Here is a 24,430-nt window from a genome sequence, read left to right on the forward strand (position 1 = left end):
ACCTTAGGCCGGGTTCACACGGAGTTACGTGCCGCGAGATTTGGCACGTGTACGCCGCGTGACCCTTTGCGTGCCGTACACGCTCCCATTCATTTCAATGGGAGCGGGGAGCGTATGCGCCGCGCTAGTTTGCGGCCGTGCATTTATTCACGGCCGCAAACTAGCGCGGCGCATACGCTCCCCGCTCCCATTGAAATGAATGGGAGCGTGTACGGCACGCAAAGGGTCACGCGGCGTACACGTGCCAAATCTCGCGGCACGTAACTCCGTGTGAACCCGGCCTTACAGCGTTTCCTACATGAAACTTACATTCTTGTGCTTTATATAAAAATACATGTCTGATATCTTAGAAATAAAGACAATGAAACTGGGAAAACGGAGCATGGCTTTTAAGTCACTTATGCGGGTGAAGTGAATGTTCTGTTCAGTTTTTATATTGTAGGTAAGAATCTTAAAGGGGTTGTCCAGAGGGTAAATTTTCTTTAACAAAAGGGCCTGAACAAGTAAAAAAGTAAAAGCAACACTACTTGATCGATTCCCTACTCTCACGTCCCTGCCAACCTGTAAATTTCTTAACTTTCATTTTTTTCCCCCTTAAATCAGGTGAAGATAAACTTTTCACCAAACGTTATTAAAATAAATAACCCGTTTCTTATCTTATTTGCCTCCTTTTGCTGCTAATCAAATCTGTGCTATAGAAGTCTATGGAGAGGAAGAGAAACATCCGTACTATAGAGAGATGGTCTTCTTTGACAACACAGCTGAGTTATCAGGACTTACTTTCTAGCAAATCATATCTCTGTCTCTTCCCTTCTTTCCTCTCCATAGACTTCATTGTAAACTGACACTGCTTGTGTGTGATGTATGGGCTGAAATCACTCAGTTAAGTAGTACAGACAGGGGTAATACTTAGACAGCCATTTTTTTTTTTGTGAAGTTTATTGCAAAGTTTGTTCCCTTTGCTTGCACTATTTATGAAAAAATAAGAAAGTTTGCTTAAAGTTTATGTTTTAATATGCCCATATAACCACTGTTTTTGATGCTACTAAGGTCTGAATTACCTGCATAGAGAGGTAAATTATGAAGTTCTTGATGCTTGCAGCCATCACTTTAGGAGCTAAACAGATATTACTGAGTGTGAAGTGGATCTGTAAGCCTAATGTGCTGCACTAGTAGCCAAAATAGCATAAAACCTGCTGCAATTTGGCTAATAGAAACACTAGAAGGATATAGTGTGTGCATAGCTCATGAGCCCAATGAATTAATGGAGGGCACCTACATCTCTCCTGTCCGTCCTTGCCCATCAAGGTGACGGTTGATAAGCTGCCGGGGATGCATCTATACACAACAACCTATCTGTCGTGCAGATAGGGAGGATTACTTTCCTTATGAATACAATGGACTCATAACTCTGTATGTATCCACTCTACTAGATAAATGCTTAGTAGCCAAATTGCACAATGTTGGTACCATTTTGGCTACAATAAGAATGGACCTGTAGTTGTAACCTGCTGTCCTTACAGTAATACACTGATCAGTCTTCTTTAATGTGTAATAACATTATACACTAATATTAGGAAAGGAATTAACATAAAAATGGCACTTTAGACAATTAGAAAGTCGAGAGTCATCTCCGGTCTACAAATACACAATAGAAACAGCAATGAGGCAGTAACACATATTCCCTAGAAGTATAATATATAACATTATAGTGCTATATAGCAGTCATAATGGTGTCTACGGTATTTGTTAGCCTTTATATAGGACACCGCCATACACTGAATGTAGCACACATAACCTACTGTAGCTACACATCTTTACCATGGGATCCTTCGGATGCACTGGTAAATTTAATAGTTCTACCTCGCTGCTAGATTTAGCACCGTGTAGAAAGCAGCTGCTCGAATTTCACCCCGAATGAGCTCCCCCTCCTGTGAAATAACTCTCAGCAGATGTGCTGGCATTGGCGCACCTCGGTGTGGAACTAATCCGGTTTCCCATCCTGAAGAAAGAACAGACTTTTTATGTCTCAAGTTAACCTCTTTTTACTAGGAAGTCCGATAGAGGAAGGAGAATGGATGCAATACTGCGTTTCTCATGCCAGATTAAGGACTCAATTATGTAAGATAAAATATTGCGAAATAGATTCAAGCAACACCTCCTACGCTCACAGAAGGAACTCATAAACTTAATGGAAATGAGAACGCTATAGATTTTGTTTTTAAGTCACTGAATTTTTTCCAAAAAACTTCAAGTAAATCTTATAGAAAACCTCCAGTGTACATGTTTCCATTTCTGCCTACCCACTTGTATATTCCATTCTGAACTTTTTATACATGCTGTGCTATCTACTTGCAGTGCAATCTCGTCTCTTCTTCTAAAAGACTCCATCTTGATTTTTAGTTTCTCCTGCTTTCTGTGTGTTATGCTTTGGCACAGCATTACATGGGCAGCTAGAGCCAGTACCATCTCTGCCTGTTGGGGGGGTCATTGTGATTATTCTTCATGTACACAGCTGTGCATTGTCATCTCCTCTGCTATAACTATATAACAAGAGCTATCTAACCATCAGCAGCAACTGTGTTAGGAGTACTCAGGTTTAATTTAATATTTAACTGAAGGGGCAGATAGATTGGTAACTAATAGGTGATCTAGGGTTGCAATAGGTATGAAGCAGGTGAACACTTCACTGGCATCCTTTCCTGGCTATGAATGGGCAGCATATCCCCATTACTGTCCATGTAATAGTGATCAGTATTAGAACCTTCCTGCTCCACAGACATCCTGAGGGTAAGTTCACACGGGGTTTTATGGTCAGGATTTTGAGGCTGTATCCATATTGATATCAATGGGAGCCTGTCAGTTCTTTTTTCCGGGCCGTTTTTTCCAGCTCCCGGAAAAAAAGTGACATGCTCATTCTTTCAGGCGGAATCGCCTCACGACATCCGCCTGAATACATTCCCTCCCGACTTCATTTGGGCCTAATGCAGAGAGGAGTGCACGACTGTATGCTGGTGCACTGCATCGGCATCCAGTCACAGCTACTTGTATTTTGGTTGGGAACCTAAGGCGGTGTGAACTTACCCTAAGGCTCCATGCTCATGAAGGTGTGCTAGTTGCATTTGCAATAGCTAGCACACTGACCCATTATTGTATATGGCTCCATACACATGCTCATTTATTAATATGGGTCCATGAGCCCAGATACAAACTCGGGACAGGTCCTGCATTACAAGGAATAGACATCATCCATGTGCCATGTTGTGTGCATGTAACATTATCCTGTGCTAATCTCTAAAGATCAAGATCGGAAGAGGAAGTTGCATGTAACCACTGCCCATAGACTTCTGACCTCCATAGGCCTTGCCTCACCTAATACAAATGCTCTGATTTGCTTTTAATTGTATAACAAATACAATAAAAATATCTATATAATGTATTTATAATTATGACTTCTAGGGTCAAGGCTGAATATGTTGTACATACATTTACCTTCAGCATTAACACTACACTAGCAGTAAAGCATAAAACATACCATAGATCCATCACGCAGATGTAGAAACTGTTTTCAGTTATGTAAATCTTATTGTATTTTGGCACACAATCCCGACACATGAAATGCTCGGAGCCAGTCACTGGCTCATACAGGTCACCACTCTTGTCAGTGATATCTTGTCTATCAAGATACACCAGAAAAGGACGCAGTGGGGACCTGGCAGTGGGTCATGGAGGTGCTATTAGTAGTATTCTCAATTTTTCAGGTGCTGGAATACCCCCTTTTAAGCAGCATCATGACTCAAAAGGTCCACTACCATCGTTACAGTGACCTTAAACGTGTATAGAGTACCTACCTAGTGTCCTCCATGCTGAGTGAAAATAACTTTGGCGGTACCCCCTCCTTCTTTTCTATTTACTCTTGATATATTTTGGGGAGTATGGAGGTTCCTGAACCTTTAGAGAGCCTGTAGATGAGAAAGATGAGAAGATATGTTCCTGGAAGGTGAGGAAGTTTTGAAGGTTGGACAGTGCCAGACTGAACTTTGAATCTGGAGGCCCACCCTCCAACAACCCCTAGGAAGTAGACCATAGTACCTTAAAAAATGTGGTCTTCTGCTGGACCATTATTTATTTATTTATTTATTCATTCATTCATTCAATGTAGATTGTGAGCCCCATATAGGGATCACAATGTACATTTTTTTTTCCTATCAGTATGTCTTTGTAGAATGGGAGAAAATCCACGCAAAAACACAGGGAGAACATACAAACTCCTTGCAGATGTTATTCCTGGTGGGATTCGAACTCAGGACTCCAGCACTGCAATGCTACCACTGAGCCACCGTGTTGCCCCTTCTGCTGGACCATTATTGTGTTTGAAGCCTAGGCCCTCTAATGAATCTTCTGGTACTCTGATGGGGCGAGTCCAACACTGAAGTTAGGGTTTAGAAGTTATCAAGCCTAATGCTTTTGGGAAAACCTATAGAAAATGTGTATTTAGACTGTGGGCATGTTGAAGTTTGACAACCCTGTTCTCTTGTGAGACCCTACTGATGTCAGTACTGACCATGAGTAGGTAAACTTTTAGGAAATAAATGTACAACCCAACTTTGGGTTGAAATCCTCTTTAATATTGACAAATTTGCATCCTGTACACCATTTGGGGTGTATCACCGCTACTTGAGGAAGGTACCTCCATTATATGCACTTTATTAAGAAGCTCATCCAACTTGCTGTAGATCATCAGTCGAATATATTATCTTTTTTAAAAAAAAGCTAAGACTTTAATAATTTCCATTGAAGAATTGAGGTTTACATAGTAAAATTTATAATGACACATGTTCCAAATATGTGACATCTATTTGTATGTACATGATTGTCGAAAAGATCATCAGATCAACATCTACTGAGCACTAGCTCCGATCTCTTCATGGTCCGCTGACCTTCTGCTGACAGATGTGGTTCACTTACACTTGGTTCCCTTATTCAATCTGATATGTTTATCTTCTTGTCCTGGAAATTAATTTTGAGCTGGAATTGTAGACGTCAGGAAATAGGATTGAGGCGGCTCTTGAATATTACAAAGAGCAACCTAGAGGCTTTAAGGGCAATCCAAACCCTCGTAATAAGTTAAGGCAATAAACTTCAGCAGGTGGAAAGTAAGAAGCTGTCCTTTCTTTATACCAGATCTTACATTAGTGGACAAACGTTGGTCCTCTTGATGTTTTAGAATTCTTCTACTCAGTGGTTGTTGGCACCATGTTCCCTGTATAAGAATTGGCCCTTTGTACGGAGTTACCAGAACTACGTTTGAGGAGTTTGTTGACCATGTCCCGGCAGCAGTTTTTGTATTGATTCCGCGTCAAACAGTATACAAAGGGATCTGTCAAAGCTTTACTGTAGGCCAAACACCGGCTGATAATACCCCACTGAGGACTGATGGTGGTGGAAGAGGAGATCTCAACCAATCTGAAATGTGGACAGAACAAATGAGTACAGGAGATTATTACACCGAAAACAGAATTAGAATTTTGTTTTTTTAAAACCTCAAACAGGAGCATATTGGGTTTGTTACAAGTATTTTTAAAAAAATATTCAATATCAGAATTGGGTCCAAAGAGAAATGATAAATGGGTGAGGAATAAAAAAAAAAAAAAATGAATGGGATAAAAAAAAATTTCACCCGTCATATTGCTTGCGCTGTAATAGAGACAAATAGCTGCAGTTTTGCCTTTGTCATTAGGTATTTGATAGGGTAATCGCAAAAGTTATATAAATATATATATATTTTATTTTTATTTTTTTGACACATGTTGTTATGTTAATATACTTCTATAAATGACATTGTATGAGATATTCTTTTCCACCAGTACGTGTACGTTTTGGGCACTCAATACTTTTCTACATCTCTGCATAGGCACAGCATACCCAGCTGTGCTAGATCTGTGCATATTCAGCTCTGCTACATCTGGCAATTTGGATGAAAGGGGTTTTCATATCTCAGTGTCTGAGCATCTTCTGATTTATCTGTGTGCTTACATAGAGAGATAACAAAGCCGGCTTTATCAGCAAAACTGCAAATGGCTGAAATCTCCTGCAGTTTAATATACCGTGTTTCCCCGAAAATAAGACAGGGTCTTATATTAAATTGTCATCCTAAATATAGGACCTGTCTTATTTTCGGGGGACGTCTTATGACAACCGACAGTCATGCCGACACTTCCTTAGCGGAGCGCTGGCATGACTGCCAGTTGTAGGTAGTGTAGGGGAGGGGGGAAGGTATCCTACTTAACTTTCCCATCTTCATAGTAGCGCTGCTGCTGCTGTTTGTCCCGGCAGCAGTGGGCGGGGCTTAGCGAGGCTTCCGGTGGTTGTGATGGAGAGCCTCACTTCACTGGCATTACAGCCCGCTGGATGCTGTACTCTGTGCTCCGTGTGCACAGTAAAGCCGGCTGCTGCCTCTGGGATGAGCTGGGAGAGCTCATCCTACAGCAGCAGGGACAGTGGATACCATAGCACAGACAGCAGCCGGCTTTCCTTTGCACATGGAGCACATCGCAGTGTTCAGCCGGCTGCAATGATTTTTGGGCATGCCTTATTTTCGGGGGTGCCTTATATTAGGCAATTCAACAAAACCTCCCCCGCATGCCTTACTTTCGGGGGGTGTCCTACTTTCGGGGAAACACGGTAGTATATGAACATAAATTCATAACAGTGGTGAAACCATGTCATTTACTGGGATAAAAAAGTATGTGTTAATCGAGGTTACAAACTATCTATATGCCAAATTTCATCCAAATCCGTTCAGCTGTTTTTGCATGATTCAGTAACAAACATCCAAACACAAACTTTCACATTTATAATATTAATAAGATAATAGGTGGTAGAAGTGGCAGAGTATATATAAGTGGAGGCCCAAGGAAGGTGTGTAAACTAATACTCACCTTCCCTCAACTTTCCTGGGCTTCCTCACAATTCTCTTCAAAAGGCTTGTGGCTTTTTGGGGGACATCATGTGCCCCGCAAGACTGCTGAGGCCCAATCACCTGGGGCCCCTGGTGTCACTTAGGAGGCCGGAAGATGACCAAAGACAACAGTGATAGAGCACAGGAGAGACGAGGAAAGGTGAACATCAATGTTTCCACACTTCCCCTGGGCCTCTGTTTTTTTATAGTCTGGGGTTTGAAGAGACCCCAGAGAATAATAACAGCACTTGTGGTTCGGACCTAACTAGTTTAGTCTAAAACAAAAACTGGAGAGTGAGATTGTGAGATTCATTTCATGAATATTTGTAAAGTTCACAGATGATGCAGGGTGGTCAACACCTGTTCACATACTGGGACGTTAGCACTATGTCAATCACTGTATGGCAGTTTCAGGAAGGGAATGCAAGCTGCATACTGTTAACAATGATGACTATATTAACAACCTAAAACACTTTCCTACCCTCCTTGTCCTACTAATACTGCTGTACCATGAGGGTGAACACTTGTCTCCCAGTCCCAAACACGTGTTAGTAGGGCAATATTGGTTCAGCTTCTTGTTTCCTTCCTGCATTGATCATAAAGATTAATACATGGAGATATGAGAGAGGATTGTGCAACTGTAACACTGAGGCTTCATAGTTCTCTTTATGATTTAGCAGATAGATTCAGGAGCGTTAGCACATAAATAAGCTTTCCCTCTACAAAGATAGCTCCTGCAGAAAGTAGCAGGTGGTTTTAAGTATGTAACTGTCATCTTGAATTTATCCGTGGACACAAACACCTAGAAAACTGGACAGTCCACATTTAAAGGGTGTAAGGACATCATACCCCCTCTATTAACCAGTGTGGACAAAATTTGGCTGGAAATACAGAGCAGTCTGCATCTATTACTTTGCCTGCACAGTTCTATGTATGATTTGGCAGGGTACCCTGCTCAGTCATGAAGGGAAAACCATAAACACCTAGAAAACTGGAGAACCCTCATGTAAAGGACATCATACCCCCTCTGTTAACCTGAGAAGAATATTGTGAACAAAACTAGGCTGGTAATATGGAGCAATCTGCCTAATCAGAGAGAGTAGTTATAGATGCATAATGATTAAGGAGTGCTCTGTTCAATCACTTTGTTGGAGCTCTTGGACTTTTTATAGGTGCAAACTTATCCTAAAAGAGGTAAGGGGTAGTTTTAACCATGTAATCGCTCCCTTGAATACACAGCTGGCCACATACACATATAAAAAACTTAGAGAACCTGGAGTTGTATAGGGTTGGGGGGCGACCCAGCTCAGGGTGACTATTTACTAAGACAGTAAAGTATTAGCTCTTACTTTGGTAGACTAAATTTCAATGGCCATCATGTAACTCCATATCAGAAGTATTATATGGCTATCCACAACTTCTCTTGGAGATATCATGCTTTATATGACTACTGGACTGGTTTTGTTGTAAAAAGAGGGTGTGTTCATTTAATCCTCTAAATTCTATGTCACATGATAGGAAATTAAATTAGTAAGGGGCTGTATGTTGTGGACAGTCCCCTTTTATTTGATGGGTCTACTGGTGTGCCGAGGCCGGGACCCTAAGCGATTGGCGGTTATCTCTGAGAGACCTGTCAGTGTTTATTCCCCTGCAGCACCACCACAGGACGAATCAAGCATTACAACATACCCATTGAAACCAATAGGATATCTTTGCAGTGCAAAAACATACTGGGGTCCTTTATAGCTACAGGTGCTCTTTGTAGATGTTCTTTGCTTGGACCAGGACTCGCCCTCTATTAACACAGAATCTCCTAATAACTAGTGCGACATCATGACATCTAAAGTGGACTCCCCCTTGCATTATATATTATAAGCCCATTAGAGGTGTTGGGGTAGTTGAAGTGCTCCTCACACCTACCTGGTGATTACATATGGCGTGAAACAAAGAAGAAATGTCCCAATAAATGTGATGATTTTTTTGGTTGCTCGTTGCCTCCGCCTCTTCTGCTCCTCCAGGCATCTTTGTCTGACACTAAGGGGAAAACCGCAATGCATTTGTAAGAAACATATATACAGGAAATAAGAGAAAGCAAGCCTAAACTATAGAAGCAGAAGCTTTACCAAGGAGTAGAGGGTTTTATAGAGTGTGTATTGGGACAAAGATACTATTGTAAAGATCCCTGGTTCGGAAAAATTCATTCATCTGTCCACAAGATCTTCATTTTCTATTTGTGTTCCTCATATTCAAAGTGAGAATAAAAACATAAAAAAGAGACATACAAATACTGGAACTGGACATGTCCAAAAGATAAAGTGAGAGTAAGGTGCATGACGATAGAAGGTTCTGCTTGGTATATAACACACTACAATTCTCAATAATCTACCAAATATGTTCTAAAAATCATTTTGTGGGCAGGAACAGTTCTTGTTTTCTAAACTAACTATTCCTTTCTTTATGGAATAATAGAGGGAACAATCTCTGAGGAAATTAATGCAATTTAAAGGCAAATGCACTTTTATTCTGCTTGTGGAGATGTCCCCGAACAAATGCATAGATGTGCTGGGTGCTGCAACTTTGTAATATAGAAGGACCCAAAAGTCTATTTTTTCAGTGGCTTCCATGTAATGCTTTTACCCTGTGCTATTAGAAATAATCTTTAAATTATAATTCTGGGTGACAATTTTAATTATAGTTACAAATATGTAGATAGATAAATACTTGTGAGATAGATCAATAGAGATATGAATTAGATATAGTTGATAGGATAAGATAGAATAGAGCAGATAGATATAATGGATAGATTGATGGCTATAAAAATAGGTACAAAGATAAAGAGACATATGAGATACATAGATATAGGTAGAGAGATAAGTAGAATAAGATAAGATAATCCTTTAATAGTCCCACCTTGGGGAAATTTCAGAATAGACAATTAGATAGATTGATAGAATAGACAGATCAATGGCTAGATAGGTATTAAAAGATAAGTACATATATAGATATGAGAGATAGATAAATAGATATGAGATAGATAGATAGATGGATAGATATGAGATAGATAGATAGATAGATAGATAGATAGATAGATAGATAGATAGATAGACTGAATAGATAGATAGATAGATAGATATGAAAAGATAGGTACATAGATAGACTAGATAGATAGATAGATAGATAGATAGATAGATAGATAGATAGATAGATAGGATAGATATACTACTTAGAAAGTTGCAGGGAACTGTGATGTTATTCCTCAGTATTGTCTGGACTCACACCTTGTCCACTTACACATAGATGCATTGCTGTATGTAGACCTGACACGTGTTTCATTGTATGACTCTCCACTACACACGTCTTTACTGATAATACATACTATGCTATTCTAAGGCTAGTTTATTCATCTTGCTGTATCCCCACTTCAGACCAACATCTTCCTACCTTTACCTAAACCTACAGTAGAACACACATCAATCTACAACCTCATCCATTATCCACTTACTTAATAAGAGACAAAGTTTCCCAGTGTACATCCACCTAGTACTGACAGCAGCACTGCCTCTATATTAAGCATTGTAGTCAGGCAGCTAACATGCAGCCCTTACATAACCCAGTGGAGCTGCTTTCCCAAGTTGTCTTTCTTTCTAGCTACCAATCTTTCCTAATGTTCTTATGACCTGACCCAGCAGCTACTTACATCTGAAATATTACATACCAGGCACTATGCCAACTACTTATGGTTAATGCAGCCAGAAAACATGTGCTCTGTTAACTCCTTCATAACATGGGATAAGGATCAGTTAGACCTTCACTGTGACATCTACTAAGGAACCCTCCATAGAGGATAGAGGATAGCAGTGATACCTGGGATGCAGATCCACCAGCAGAACCAGGGTTTGCATTGTGATCACATCAATCCTCCTGCAATGGGACCGAGCTACCTTTAGCACCTGCAGGTAGGTGACACATAACACCAGGAAGGACACAAAGAAGCTGAGCAGGTGGAACAGGACCATGAAAGCCAAGAATGAAGCCCCCTCCTCAGGGTTCTTGTTGTAGAGGGTGCAGGAACCATAGGTGTGGTGGAAGCCCACCCAGGACAGACATAGAGCCACAGTAGGGAAGGACAAGGAGTGGATCCAGGAGTAGAGGAGAATGACAGCAGCATCCTGATACCTCATCTTGGAGTGGTAGCTCAAGGGGAACACCACAGCTACCCATCGGTCCATGCTCAGGGCTGCCATGCTCAGCATAGAGTTACAGGTCAGGAAAGTTTCCAAGAAGCCCACCGCCCTGCAGAGCCCCTCACCCCCCAGCTGGTGACCACGGGCAGCCCCCAGCAGGGTCAGGGGCATGTTGATGGCAGTAAGCAGCAGGTTGCACAGGGTGAGGTTGAGGGTGAACAAGCCTGGCACTTGCCCTCGGATGTCCGCACAGCCCAGAAAGCAGATCAGCACCATGCCGTTGGACAGCGCCGCAGCCGCAATAAGCGCAACCAGAAGGGAGCAGCCAAAAATCCCCCACAGCTCCATTGCTGGAGCCCACAAGATCAGACATGCTGGGGTCCACAGCCCGACCGCATCCTGCCCTCTGCCCCTAGCCCACAGGTACAGGTGCTCCTGGAGGTGAAGGCACTGACACAAGGAGCCTGTCCATAGGAAGCAGCAGCAGCACAGGTGACAGCTTTATGTAATATTCATGGCATCTGACTCCCTCCCTGCACAACCAGACATGGAGCCTATTGTGGAGAGAAGATAGGGGAGGGTTTATCTAGATACATCAGTCCTACAGAGGAGCCTTCCCCACCTCAAAGTGCAAGGACCAGGAAGACTATCACTCCCAACAGACACCTGAATGTATGTGTGCTGTAGTAACTACATAGCTACAGATCTATATATCATATCTCACTGCTGTGTATATATGTGTGTGTTTATATATAGCAAGATACACCAGTCCTATAGCGGGGCTTTCCCCACCTCAAAGTGCAGGGACCAGGAAGACTATCACTCCCAACAGACACACGAATGTGTGTTGCAGTATCTATATGGCTATAAGTCTGTACAGTATATAATATCTCAGAGCAAGATGCATCAGCCTTACAATGGAGACACGGGAGCTTTCCTATCTCAAAGTGCAGGGACTGGGAAGACTATCACTCCCAGCAGGAACCTGACTGAGCGCTGTAGTATCTACATAGCCAGAGATCCGTATATCATTTCTGTAAAAAATCACAGCAAGATTCAAGAGCCCTACAAGCTTACCACCAGAAAGTGCAAGGACCAAGAAGAGTATCACTCCTAGCAGGCATAGCTATAGGTCTGTGCAGGATATAATATCTCAGAGCAAGATGCATCAGACTTACAATGGAGATACTTTCCCCATCTCAATGTGCAGGGACTAGGAAGACTATCACTCCCAGCAGACACCTGACTGAGTGCTGGATCATCTACAGAGCTATAGGTCTGCATCTATCATCTACATAGCTATAGGTCTGCATCTATCATCTACATAGCTATAGGTCTGCATCTATCATCTACATAGCTATAGGTCTGCATCTAGTCACCAGATATCGATATCTACTTGCTTAGGGAGATCTGGACATTGCAGTTCTACAATTATACGTATACATATTAAAGGGATACACAACTGAGTTCTGTCTGGGTTCCAAGTGATAACGTTTCTTCATGTTGGGACTTCCCACTTATAAAGTTTGGACCAACCCAGTAGCCAGTGCTCACTTCCCTGCAGCGCCCCTGCAGGGGTGAAGAGGCATTACACAATGAATGTATTCAGAGCTGCTGTTTGTGTAATTTATGGGTATCCTCGGTGCTCCAGAGTTAGAGGTGCTCTTTATAGTTGTACATGGGCAGTAGTCCGGTTGTGGTATGAAAGGCATTTTCTAAGATTTTTGTATTGAAGACTGAACTTTGGAATAAATCATCAGTATAAGAGCATTGGGAAACAACCCTGGGCCCCCTTACTGAACAGCAGTGCTCAGGTGAATGCTGCCACCTCTTTTCTGTATATCAGGCACAGAGCTGTATATTATATATCAGCAGCACCTGGTATAGCAGATCAATCCCATTCGCTTGAAAGGGACTGAACCGCACAAGAACCATATAACTGGTGGCCATTAGATCAAAGGAACTAAGAAGATGCACAGAACTTGCCTAAACCTGCTGCTGTACACCTTTGATTCGTTTTTGGAGAGCTTCTGGGTCATTAATCTTAGATCTCTGAGGGTCCAACACCTGAGACTCCCAGAACAGTTACTCTAGGACTGTGTAGCTCCTGTTAATGTTTACATGCTGTTCACTTGCTGTATTTGCGGTTTTAGGTGCCTAAATTCACTGCTACACATCATACGTCGAGCATATAAACTTTACTGGGAGCCACATTGTCCTCCAGCAGCTGATCTGCAGGGGCCCTGGGTCTTAGACCCGCACAGATCTAATATTGATGGCCTGTCCTAAGGATTTTAGAAAGTGGATAACCCCTTGCAAGCTGAAAAATTCTGCTTCAGAAATTAGGAAACAGGTTTTTTTTTCACACTTTTTTTTTTGCTCCAGCACACGGTATGGACCTGGAAACTTCTCTTTAAAAAAATGCTAGTTGTTTTTGATGCTGTTTTTTGCAAAAAAAGTGCCACATTTTTTCAGTGTCCCATTGTGTTTTACAAGTGGAAGATATGCCATGTCGCTTTTTTTGTCCGCTAGATGAAAAAAAGCAGAAAAAACTGCTAGTGAGTCCCATTGAAATGAATGGGAAGCATTTTTTCAGGCTAATTTTGAGGTGGATTCCGCCTCAAAATCCACCTGCAAAAAAGTCAGTGTGATCTGACCCTTAGTGCAATGCTTACATGGGGAAGAGATGGCACAGGATGCACTATAGGTAGAATACAAACTGGCTTGCCTCTGAAGTGTTGCTCTTGGGTCCCGGCCTTCACGTTAATATTACTTTGACACGTACCACTTACAATACCTAAACATTAGCACAGACCAAGTATACCGTGGCAGTGGTGTCCCCTAATGGCAGAGCAGGGTAATGTCCCTGCCACATTGCAAAAATGGTCTAGGAATGGTCTGAAGAGCATGATAGTTTTCAAGGAGATACCCTCCGAAATCCAAGTCCAAATGAGCATCTGCTGGAAAATCAAGCGGAAGGAGGACCCACCTTGCAAATTACAGGACAAATTAAAGGGTCTAATTTCTTGGTGTCAGATTCTACAGGACACCATCAGAAGTCTTGAGGAGTCCACGGGTTGCCACGAATCTCAATGGGTTGGAGCTGGTCTATAACACAGGAATGACCTACAACAGGTGGTTGTAATATTATGGCCGATCAGTGTATAATGGAATTACTCCCGCACATAACTCCAGATCTAAGTATAAGAAGTACTGCAGCTTCCAAAGAAGACTGCAAAGTCACCAGATTATGATGTGACAGGAAGCGTTCCCCCCAGAGACATCATGCATCACTCAATCTGCTTCATCAGTGCCAGGACCGCGCTACCATCTGCATCACACAGTTGGCATTACATCGGACAGCATGGCTCCAAATTGCCTCTGCATGTTGTTATATGCCAGCTAAATCAACAAATAGCAGCAGTCAGTGGGATCCATGGTGCCACTGTGTGTAATAGGGCAGCGGGGAATTAAACCCACTGGTATCAGATGGAAGGAGTGGAGAATCTTTCAGAAACAATAATATATCTTGTACCGACTGATAGAACTGAATATAGAATTGTCAGGAGTCGGATCATGTCCAGTATTGCCAATAAATGTTATAACCATCAGTCTCTGCTGTGCTGCCATAACTGTGCTGTGCCGCCATACAAACCTTTATCTACAGATGTAACAGATAAGGAGCTCATTTGGACTCTTAATATATTAGCTGGCTTTACATAGGACTACAGGTGAACTTAAATCTTAAAAGGGTTCTTCCACAGTAGCGTGCAAGAATTTCTGTCCCTATGGTATCAGGATTGCTGGGTGTTGGCAGATGAACCATCCAGCAACCATAATGATATAGTATACCTTGACATTGTAATGTGGGTCTTACTGCAAAGTGGGCATGGGATTCATGGGTTTCCGCCACGTGCGGCCCTGGCCTAAACCATTTTTATTCCAAACATATTTAAGAATTTTTGATGATTTTTTTTTTTTTTTTAATTTTCTATGTCACTATCTATCTATATAAAAAAGTACTACTTTGCGCAATATTCAACCTGGCCACTAAGCCTAATAATAGACTGACACTTGTAAATGCTGCAAATAAAATCTCTACAGAATTGGCATTACAGAAAGAATTACAATAGAAGATAACACCTCTATAGATAACACTGCAGATCCACCATTTCAACCACTACCGACAATAGATGATGTCACAGATTATTTACTCCCTCTCCCTGCACCAAGCATATCTATAGAGAACACTACTGACACATGCACTATATGCACAGGACAGATATAAGTAATATACTATATACACTGTAGACTATATATAGTGTACACTATATACACAGTGCACTATATACATAATTTCTGTAATTGTTTTAGCCCTGCTGTAATTTTATCAGACAGAGACCCCCTCCATTTGTTAGGCATATAGCTAGAGCATATAGTATATCCAATATCTTTGTCTCTTGCTACAGTAGACCAATAGATTATAATGTAAGTATCAGAAGCCGACATCAGCTGCAGCCACTGTGTACTGTAGCATCTCTGTTGTTGTAACGATGGGGGTTTGGGATTCCGACGACTCTATAATTGGATTTCTTTTATTAAATTCCCTTTGAAATGTCACTTATAGAACAAAAGGATCTCATAACCTAAATTCCCAGTTTTTAGCTCAACTCCATACCCATATATCAATATTTGTAAGCAGAGATGACGCAGGGATGTATCTGATATTTGCCTTCATACATCCTGAGCCCTGTAGAGGAAGAGGGCCTTGTTATAGTGCCTGCAGCGGACCCATACTATAGACCGCATATACAGTACCTGCCTCCCACTCATATTTGTTTTCCGAGAGCAGACACCTGACAGCGGAGCGCACACCTCTCCCAGCAAACACGGATGACAACTCTTCATTATGAGGCTTTAGATGAAAGCTTCTATTTTCTGTTTGCTTCTAACGTGCAGACTGGAAATATAGAAACTGGTGACAGCCCAGAACTATCAAATACCATGATCCTATGGAGATAGGGGGGCTGGCAGGGCATAGTCTGCCAGATGCCGGGTGCCAGGGGGAGGAGGAGGGGGCTTGCCAACAAACCACTCTGCATTGGATGTTAAAAGAAATGCGTCGCCAATTCTTTATTCATTAAAACCAGATATTGAAATGATCACTCTTTTTCAAATCTCTTTATTTTCCAATTGTAGATTTTTTGTTCCGTTTTCTGTACATGATTATGGGGGCGGCCATCTTGTCTGAGCTTCTCCTCTTCTCTATCAACAGCAATTCGTGATATGCTTTACAGAAGAGTCATGACCATAGGCAGAAGGCAGGACTAGTCCAAAAAGTCAGAGTTTTCTAGTTATGTTCTGTTCAGGGAGGGGGACGAAATAAGTTGTGACATCATCTATTGTCAGTAATGGATGCAATGATGGATAAGTGGTGTTATCTATAGAGGTGTTATCTTCTATTGTACTCATTAGTGTGTTTGTCCTTATTACTGTATCTTTTGTGGTTTGGTATCTCTTAAATAAACAATTTCAACAACTGGGAAGCAAAAATTGTAAAATTCCCTTTAACAGTTGAGTGAATTCATATGGAAATTGGGCAAAAAAGTAACAAGGATCTAGGACAGAGATAGTAGATTTATGTATTTATCAGCCAATGAACATGTGTTTATACAGATAGCCTGAGAATGGTTGGCGTGCCCTTGATGGTAATGCAAGATGGAGGACTCAAGAGATAACGTTGAATGATGCAATACCGTTTACTTGAGGTAAGACAGGTAACAATAAAGAGCAATCTTCCATAATACTGAGACACAGTCCTTGTAGCCACTTGGCTGGAGTTGATGGTTCTTCCTACAGCGAGACATTGTCTCTATCACTTGGGCAGTCTCCTAAAAAGAGACTAAACTCTAAAACTTTCATAATAACGCCAATTATACCTGCAGTGCCTGGGTTGTGGGGTGCAGGATCCACAAAGGGTTTACAACCTGACTTGAAGCTCATAGGCTTGATTGTAGCTATAAGGTTTGTCCAAAATTCCCCTCTCACTCTGTCACACACACGTGGTCGAAAAAACGAGCAGGGATACGACCCATCTTCTAACTGGAACATATCTCTGACTTGTAATGGATTAGCTGTAAGTCTAACCTCCTTCACCTCCCAAACTAGGGAAAAACTGTACACCCTCTAATCAGATTAACCCGAGAATTGAGGGTCGTACCATTTATTCAGTTTCCTAGTTCCTTTAGGATGCTATGCTATGTCTCAGGGCTCTATGATCCTCCTTTATGGACTCTCTTCTGCCCCTACTATTGGATTGGTGGCTCAGGGTATTAACATTGCCATGCTCTGTCTCTAGCCACAACAAGGCTCTACTTGTACCTAACCCATTCTCCATATCTCATGTGCAGACATCACCCTAAAGATGCTCCTTCCTTCCTAACAGAACTTCCAGTAGCACCATGGGGGCATCATGGTCCATCCTGCAACCAATGTATCACATAGAATAACATATATACAGTGCAACACAATGGATATAAATAGAAATATAGAATGAAAATAATCAAGTATCTGATTCATTGCCAAAAAAAAAAAAATCCATTTACAGATATAGGCGACTGTACAGGATAAATGGCAGCCAATTCACAGTAAATAAGGGCACTCCGTTCGCCCCTCTTACATGAACACAACAATTGCAGAAGAAGAATGAACTGAAAGCCCCCCGCCCATAGATATTACATTGCTATTCATAGATTCCACAGCAACCATAAAATGTACGTGACGGCTGCCAGATATATTCTGGGGGCCTCTCTCAGGGAAGTTTTGTTTTGTATTGTTTTTCAGCACAGATAAGAGGCGCCAGTGTCGTCTGGCAGCTGCTCACCCCTCTTGCCTACATAGGAATTAAAATGGAGTCTTTACTGATCCAAATGTGCAAGTTAATGGAAGGATGGAGTAGATAATGCTGGCAGCGAGGTCTTCGGGTTGGCAATCACCTAATGTGTATGGCGGGCATTAGAGACGTAAAATGTGAGGTTATTTACCACTACGCCCTGCAACACGTGGAGGAGCCACAACCCTCAATGTTTATTGATGGTTCTACTAGAGTCCAGATAAGGGTGCACCAGTCTGCCATGGCGTAGATCCGATAAACTCCCACTTTTACTACAACAAATGATAATGTAAGCATGAAAGGAAACCATGTGTGTATGATCACATCACGTCTATAATAATAATATAATATTATTCACACTACTGAGTGCTGTGATATGTGAAGAAAAAGGAGCTCTACTTTTTTGAAGCTTTGGAAACATGGCTCTGTTTTCATGGACCTGACTCTGGGTGTGGGAAGAAAGTGGGAGCCACACAGATGCCCCTTGGCCGTGGAAAAACACAGATCAGCACAGACATGTGAATATAGCCTAAGGGTATGGCAAGACAGTGAGGCAACTGCACATGGTGGGATAATGCCCACCCACAGCACCCAATAGCCATAAACACCTGGCTTTTGGGTCAACATGTATACACGGAGCATTGCCTATATGTGGTTACTGCACTGTACCTTTGGGTTGCATATATGGGTCTCTGATGATTAATTGTGGAATTCAAGAAAATATTGCAGAATATTTTTCGCTTAGAGTCATTACTAAACCAGAAGGTTTGGACCCAGGTACGGTAAGATAATCCTAATTCACCATTCATATTGCCTCGAAGAGTTAAATGGCGCTAACTTTGCAGACAACTTAGTCTCATTTAATAGAGCAGGTGATTCTGGACCAAAATGTAATGCACTTTATTGATGTTTTCTGCCTTAAAAACCTCTCTATGGATAGGGGAGGGGGCAGACTGCTTCTTATTATATAAGCCACCAGCCTCAGAGAGAAATGAAAAATGTGCTGCATCCGTAATGGGGCTATTAGCACCAGAAAAATTGCTATGACACCAAGTATGAAAGCTCATACAGTTATAGAACAGATGGCCCAACAAGACCCTGAAGATATGTCAACTTTTCATGGAAACTCAGGTTCCCTTTAAAGGGTTTTTCTACAAGATGATAATGTCAGATTGGAAATTTTATGACACTTCGACCTGCCCCACGATCATTAAAATGGTGATTTCCCATTATTTCTTCTTCTATGGATAGTCGCAGTAGGGACAAGTATGGAATGATGGCTGAATCTGCAAACATATTCCATGGCCTTGGGCACAAGTTGCACCATTTCCTTGAGGGAAAAAAAAATATATTTTTTTTTTAATATGCAAGTGAGGTTCAAGTGCAATGGGGGTGTCAGCGCCTCTACTGGCTCCATCTCCAGCTTTGAATCTCTGCTCCTGTAAACTTGACTGACAGCATCATCCAATGTTACAGTTATTACTCCACTTCTTAAATTCCACCACAGATGTTTCCCGTCCGGAGCCTGTAAAAATTCCGGTATTGGCTTGCAACACTATTGGGAAGGCAATTGCATACATAATGGGCATATGGCCACCCATTGTAATACCAGATCTAACCATTGAACCACCGCATAAAATTGGCAAAGCAAAAACATATGCCTGCTGAAATATCTTGTATCAGGTCAAGGGGCCTTCCACTGGGTAACTCAATGAACATATTTTGCCTGCTAAAAATACTTCATGAACTTAAGCAACATATTATAACCTATCATTATATTATTAAGGAGCTGTACCAGCTTCAAATCGAATGATTTATCCAATATCCTGACCTTGCACAGATCAGCTGTCAAAAGCTGGTGGTAGACACAATGTGCATGCAGCACTGCTCCTATCCAAGCTGCAATTCCCTGCAACCACCGAGATGCAGTGGACTCGGCTGCTGCGTCACTCCTATTCCTTGAGCAAGCTGACCATCCACTAGCACCTACCAACACCCAGAGGCTGCTGCCACAGCTGATCTGTGTGGGGTCTGAGTGTTGGACCCCACAGACCTGATACCGTGGATAGGTTATTAGTATGAAGAAAAAAAAAAATCGATTTGGGCCAGAAAAGTCTTTTAGCAATAGATTATAATATGATTAAGAAGTTCATGAAGCGTTCCTGGAAGGCAAAGTCTGTCATTAGGATAAAAAAATTGATTTGGGGGTCAGTAAACTCCTTTAACTTTTTAGATTAACTATATTTATATTATAAGTGTAATATATATATATATATATATATATATATATATATATATATATATATATATTAGTGTGTGTAAATATATATTATACGTGATATAATATAAAAGAGATAGACAGAGATAGATACATTGTATCAGTAAAAACCTAGATAGATAGGGATAGAGAAAGAGATAGATACACATTATATAATATTGTATATAACCTAGTTTGATAGCTTTAGATATATTAATGTATAACTTAGATCGATAGAAAGAATATATAACCTGGATAGATATACATTATATAATATAAAACCTGATAGAGATACATTATATAATATATAACAAATAGATACATTATACAATATTAAACCTAGATAGAGATATATATTTTCTACAGCAGGATTCTCATTGTCTTCTACAGACGGTGAAGAGTTAAGTGTTCTTTTTCCATGTATAAATATCTCAGTGTATATAAGTATGTCAGTAGGGGGGGTGCGATCAGGTATATACTGTATCTATCTGTCCCTCCGGTGTATTTGAACAGTGATTAAATGATAACATGTAATCCAGTGATGGCTGATCAGCCTGTCTAATGTTCCATTAACTCCATATATAAAGTGAAGCCTGCGGTCATGCATCATAGGAAGGGATTGTAAGTGACTGCTGCGGGAGGGGTGGGGGGTAAGTGTCACTCCTGTGTATCCTGAAGGATACGTGGTGGGAGGGGTAGGGGGTGCGTGGGTGCACAGTTGCTAATTACAGCCGTTTCTGCTCTGTCTGTGCTTTCCACAGACCTGTCAGAACTCCGCTGTTTCCAAGTTCCTGAAATCTCCCAATTACCCAGTGAAGAGAGAATAATGATGGCTCAGAGCAGAGCAGAAACCAACCAGAATCTGTCCAGGGAGAGAACAGAAGCAAAGCTTTCTTCTCAGAAACACTGTGCCAGGGCCCCCGCGCTCTCCAGGAGGTGAGGACATCCTACTCACGCGCACACACACACACACACACACACACTAATGGGGAGACCAATCGCTTCCTCCATGTGGCCTCACCAGAACGCTCTCATCCTTTCCCAGCGGCCCAATTATTATGATCTAATGTGCGCTATGCCTGCTAGTGCAGTGACTAAACTGTTCTGTGGCGTAAAGTCAGGCGTACAATAAACGCCACTAATTAAAAAGGTCATTTCTGTCTCCATGTTGTGCCCTGAAATGGTCCGTGTGACACGATAGTATATAAACATAGACGCCTATGACGTACCCAGTTACAGGGACTTCAATCATTTCAGCACCACAAAATCTGCACTAATATATATATATATATATATATATATATATATATATATATATATATATATATATATATATATATATATATATATGGAAATACTATGTAGCGGTACCGTGCCTCTATAGGGAGATATATTCTCCAAAAGGAGCATGGCACAATTCATAGTGAAACTATAAAATATATATACATATGTACATATGTATGCCTCCAAATAAAATCATTGTGTGGCATTACACCCTGAGCATTTTGGTGTTTTGTTTATCCAAATCGCTTCAGCCATTCCAAAGATATAACCCCCTTTAGTGTTGATGCCGACTAAGATCTACTAGCCAAGTGGGCGGTAACACTACATGACAGACAGCACACAGAGGCCCTGCCCCCGAGGAGCCACACTGTTACCACCCACTAGTAGACTAGTTTGCATCAACAATAAAAGGGCTTATATCTTTTGAATGGACGAACAGATTTAGAGAAACAAACCATGAAAATGTTCAGGCTGACAACACCTATCCAATGATGTGTGTCATTGAGCTTTACAGACCTAGTGACAGGTCCTCTTTAAAGGCTAAGTCCCCACGTTGTGGAGTCACTGTTTTATTGCACATCTTGCAGAGGTTTTCTTGAGCCAAAGTCAGGAGTGGCTTGAAACGGAATCGAAAATATAAAAAAATCTCTTAGATGTTTCCCTTCTGTTTAATGCCCTTTGGCTCAAAAATAGCAGCAAAATGTATAACAAAAAATGCTGCATTTCTGCAATGTGGGGCCTTATCTTAAAGGGGATCTGCCATCTCTCTGGCTATTTTTAGTACATTCTTGTATTCTCCTTAATATAAGAAAAAGCACTTCTTTTTTTGTGCAAGTTGGTCCAGAAATCTGGTACATTTAGCTTATTGAATCTGCTATATCAGCTGTATCATAAGCCACACCCCTTTACAGTAAGTTCCACCCCAGGTCAGAAAAACAGCTTACAACTATATGTGACATGGGTGCCGCAAATGCACCGAATTTGGCACAAAATATGACGGAACTTTGACTAAGAAATTCTGTGAAACTATATTCACTTCCAAGAACCTTCGTCATAATCTTTCACAATGTTGTATGTCGCGCTGTGATAAGGTCAGCCTGGCTTTGGCATCCTCTACGTGAAAGAGACTAAGTGCTAATCCAAACATTAGTCATGGCTAATAATGCAGCTCTTTAGACACACAAAAATAGTTCCTATTGTCAGACCGACACCTCTTGTAAAACCCACAAGAGTCATTCAGAGACACAAGTTCAGGTAATTATCTGGCTAAATCATTTCCGGGCCTGAACAGATCCAGTTACAAATTTTCCATTGGATTTTGCTCAACTTTTTCAATCAAAAGTTATATACAATAACCATACCAAAGAATCGGCATCAGAAAGGGATGGTACTCTTGGGTGGTGCATTCAAGGAGGCTCTTTGAAACTGTCCACCAAATGTAGACATCAGATGTATTCTACCCATGCTTTCCAGTTTTTGGCATGTGAAATCTGGGAGCCGCAAAATTTTAAAAAGGTCATGCCCCCTTTATCATATCCCTGCCTCTGTTACGGTAAGCATGCCTATTTTGTTGCGTGTCAGACCCCTCTTTCAGACATGGATTGCAACATCCCAGTCACACCCTTATTTTGTGATGTGACCGGCGCATTAAGTAAACTATAGAATATGACCAAGAATTGGGTGGAAGCAGAAGAATGTCACCAGGTCTGGGAAACTCACCCAAACTTCTGGGACATCAGGAGGTCACCCCATTTTGCAGGATCCTTCTTGACGTTCTGAGAGAGCTTTCAAATATGATCCTGCCAGGGGTAAGGGGGCATTCACACTACCGTCTGTGTCCGACAGGTAGTGTCCGCTCCTAGTGTCCGTTCAAAATCTCACACAGACATTAGGAGCGGACACTACCTGTGTCCGTGACATCTGTCATTTATTTAAATGGCGATCGGGTGCGTTTTTATGCACTTCGTGCCTGTCCTTCACTGTCCGCATGTAAAGATGTCCGACTTTTCAAGCAGACAGAAAAACCCTACATGTCGGGGCTCCAATGGAAAATCTGTACTGAATGCTCGACTAAAAGATGCCATGTATATGAACGGTGGTCTTGGTGCCTTTGTGCTCCATCAGGCACTAGGTCTAGGGTGCAAGTGCCACTGTAAAAGAGCGTAGTCACATACCATCCACATTATGATGCTACCCCTTGCTTATGAGATTACGAGTTCAGCCATATGCGTATTTGTCATTCGATGTAAAATTCTACCACCACCAAAGGTCATTGTTAAAGTTGGCAAGAGATTTGGGTGTGAATAGGCCTCCGGGGCAACTTGGAGGGCCACTTAAAAAAGACTCTTAGGGTGCATTCAGACTACGTAACGCCGGGCGTGTATGAGAGCCGTACACGTCGGCATTACGGCAGACTGCCGAACACTTCCCATTCACTTCAATGGGAGCGCTCGTAACAGCGGCGTTTACGAGCGCTCCCATTGAAGTGAATGGGAAGTGTTCGGCAGTCTGCCGTAATGCCGGCGTGTATGGCTCTCATACACGCCCGGCGTTACGTAGTCTGAATGCACCCTTACTGTGGGCAGCTTAGTTCTTGGGGTACTTTGATGTAATTCTTTGTAGGGGGCACTTGGCTTCGGAATGTTAAAAAATTCCATAAGACATGAAGGTGGAAGATAGATCCTTCACTAAGCGCCCCTACCAGATTCTCCGTATTTGGTAATAGTGGCGGTATGGCAGGTGTACCATCTATACTCGCTCTGTTTCCCGTGCGGCGGTATCAACTTCACGAGCCCTGATGTATAATTAAAATTCTTTTTCATTTGGATGAAACTTCGACTTCATCTTAAAAG

At 41.7% G+C, this 24,430-nt stretch overlaps 1 protein-coding gene across 1 annotated transcript; it reads right to left on the reverse strand.

The window, feature by feature from the left end:
- Nucleotides 1-4,794: 4,794 nt before the first annotated feature.
- GPR26 (G protein-coupled receptor 26) lies at nucleotides 4,795-11,673 on the reverse strand. Its single transcript, XM_075258611.1, has 3 exons — nucleotides 10,826-11,673; nucleotides 8,882-8,995; nucleotides 4,795-5,466 (listed from the first exon to the last, which is right to left on the reverse strand). Exons 1-3 carry the CDS (start codon nucleotides 11,491-11,493, stop codon nucleotides 5,235-5,237), a joined length of 1,014 nt encoding a protein of 337 aa, XP_075114712.1. The 5' UTR covers nucleotides 11,494-11,673; the 3' UTR covers nucleotides 4,795-5,234.
- Between the last annotated feature and the right edge of the window lie 12,757 nt (nucleotides 11,674-24,430).

Source organism: Leptodactylus fuscus, chromosome 10 (assembly GCF_031893055.1).
Source record: "Leptodactylus fuscus isolate aLepFus1 chromosome 10, aLepFus1.hap2, whole genome shotgun sequence".
Classification (NCBI taxonomy): Eukaryota; Metazoa; Chordata; class Amphibia; order Anura; family Leptodactylidae; genus Leptodactylus; species Leptodactylus fuscus.

Bases quoted from the DNA above. Each gene is read 5' to 3' on its own strand.
- GPR26 (XM_075258611.1), bottom strand. From the start codon at position 11,493: ATGGAGCTGTGGGGGATTTTTGGCTGCTCCCTTCTGGTTGCGCTTATT. The intron at 8,996-10,825 runs GTATCACTGCTA...TTTTCCCCTTAG, and splicing joins CTGGTGGATCTGCATCCCAG to TGTCAGACAAAGATGCCTGG. The intron at 5,467-8,881 runs GTAGGTGTGAGG...TCCACATTTCAG, and splicing joins ACGCCATATGTAATCACCAG to ATTGGTTGAGATCTCCTCTT.